The following is a 678-nucleotide window of genomic DNA, read 5'->3' on the forward strand; positions in this document are numbered from 1 at the left end:
ATGGGTAGAGGAGAGGAATACCGCCTACCGGACTCTATATCGGGGAAGTGGACCGATATAAACAAGAAGTGCACAAACTTTCAAACCGTGTACCAACGCTTGTATTCCGGGTGGAAAAGTGGAAGTAGCGATGAAGACATTACGCAAGAGGCATTGGTCGAGTATACGAACGCTAATGGCCATTTCCCGTACATGAAGTGTTGGCAAATCCTTCGCCATAGCCCCAAATGGGCCGTCGTATCTACTCCTAGTGGTCGTTCGGGAAATACACGGCCATCAAAGAGGTCCAAAACAAACGAGTCGGGTGAACCCGAAACGCCAACCTCCGACGCTCGAAACATCGGCTTGAACGAGGATATTCCGGATGACGAGCCGGTGGAGGAGCTACCAAGACCGCCCGGAAGAAAAAGCCGGGCGAAAAAACCCGAGTCGTCGTCGATGTCTATGGGAACGGATATGAGTAACGCATTTTCGGAGATAAACAAGCGACTTCAAGACATACACGAACTCGGTAACAAACGTTTGGAGGAGAATCGGGAAGTTACGGAGATTATGCGGGATCGACAATGGGCTCACGACTTTGAGTTCTACTCCAAACCGCATGACCACTTAACGGGAAAAGCTTTGAAAATGGCGTTGGCTCAAAAGGAGCGGATTGAAAAAAAATATAATCTTTGA

At 48.8% G+C, this 678-nt stretch overlaps 1 protein-coding gene across 1 annotated transcript; it reads left to right on the forward strand.

The window, feature by feature from the left end:
* Positions 1-678, forward strand: LOC110907633. Its single transcript, XM_022152585.1, has one exon. It carries the CDS (start codon positions 1-3, stop codon positions 676-678), a length of 678 nt encoding a protein of 225 aa, XP_022008277.1.

Source organism: Helianthus annuus, chromosome 14 (genome assembly GCF_002127325.2).
Source record: "Helianthus annuus cultivar XRQ/B chromosome 14, HanXRQr2.0-SUNRISE, whole genome shotgun sequence".
Lineage (NCBI taxonomy): Eukaryota > Viridiplantae > Streptophyta > Magnoliopsida > Asterales > Asteraceae > Helianthus > Helianthus annuus.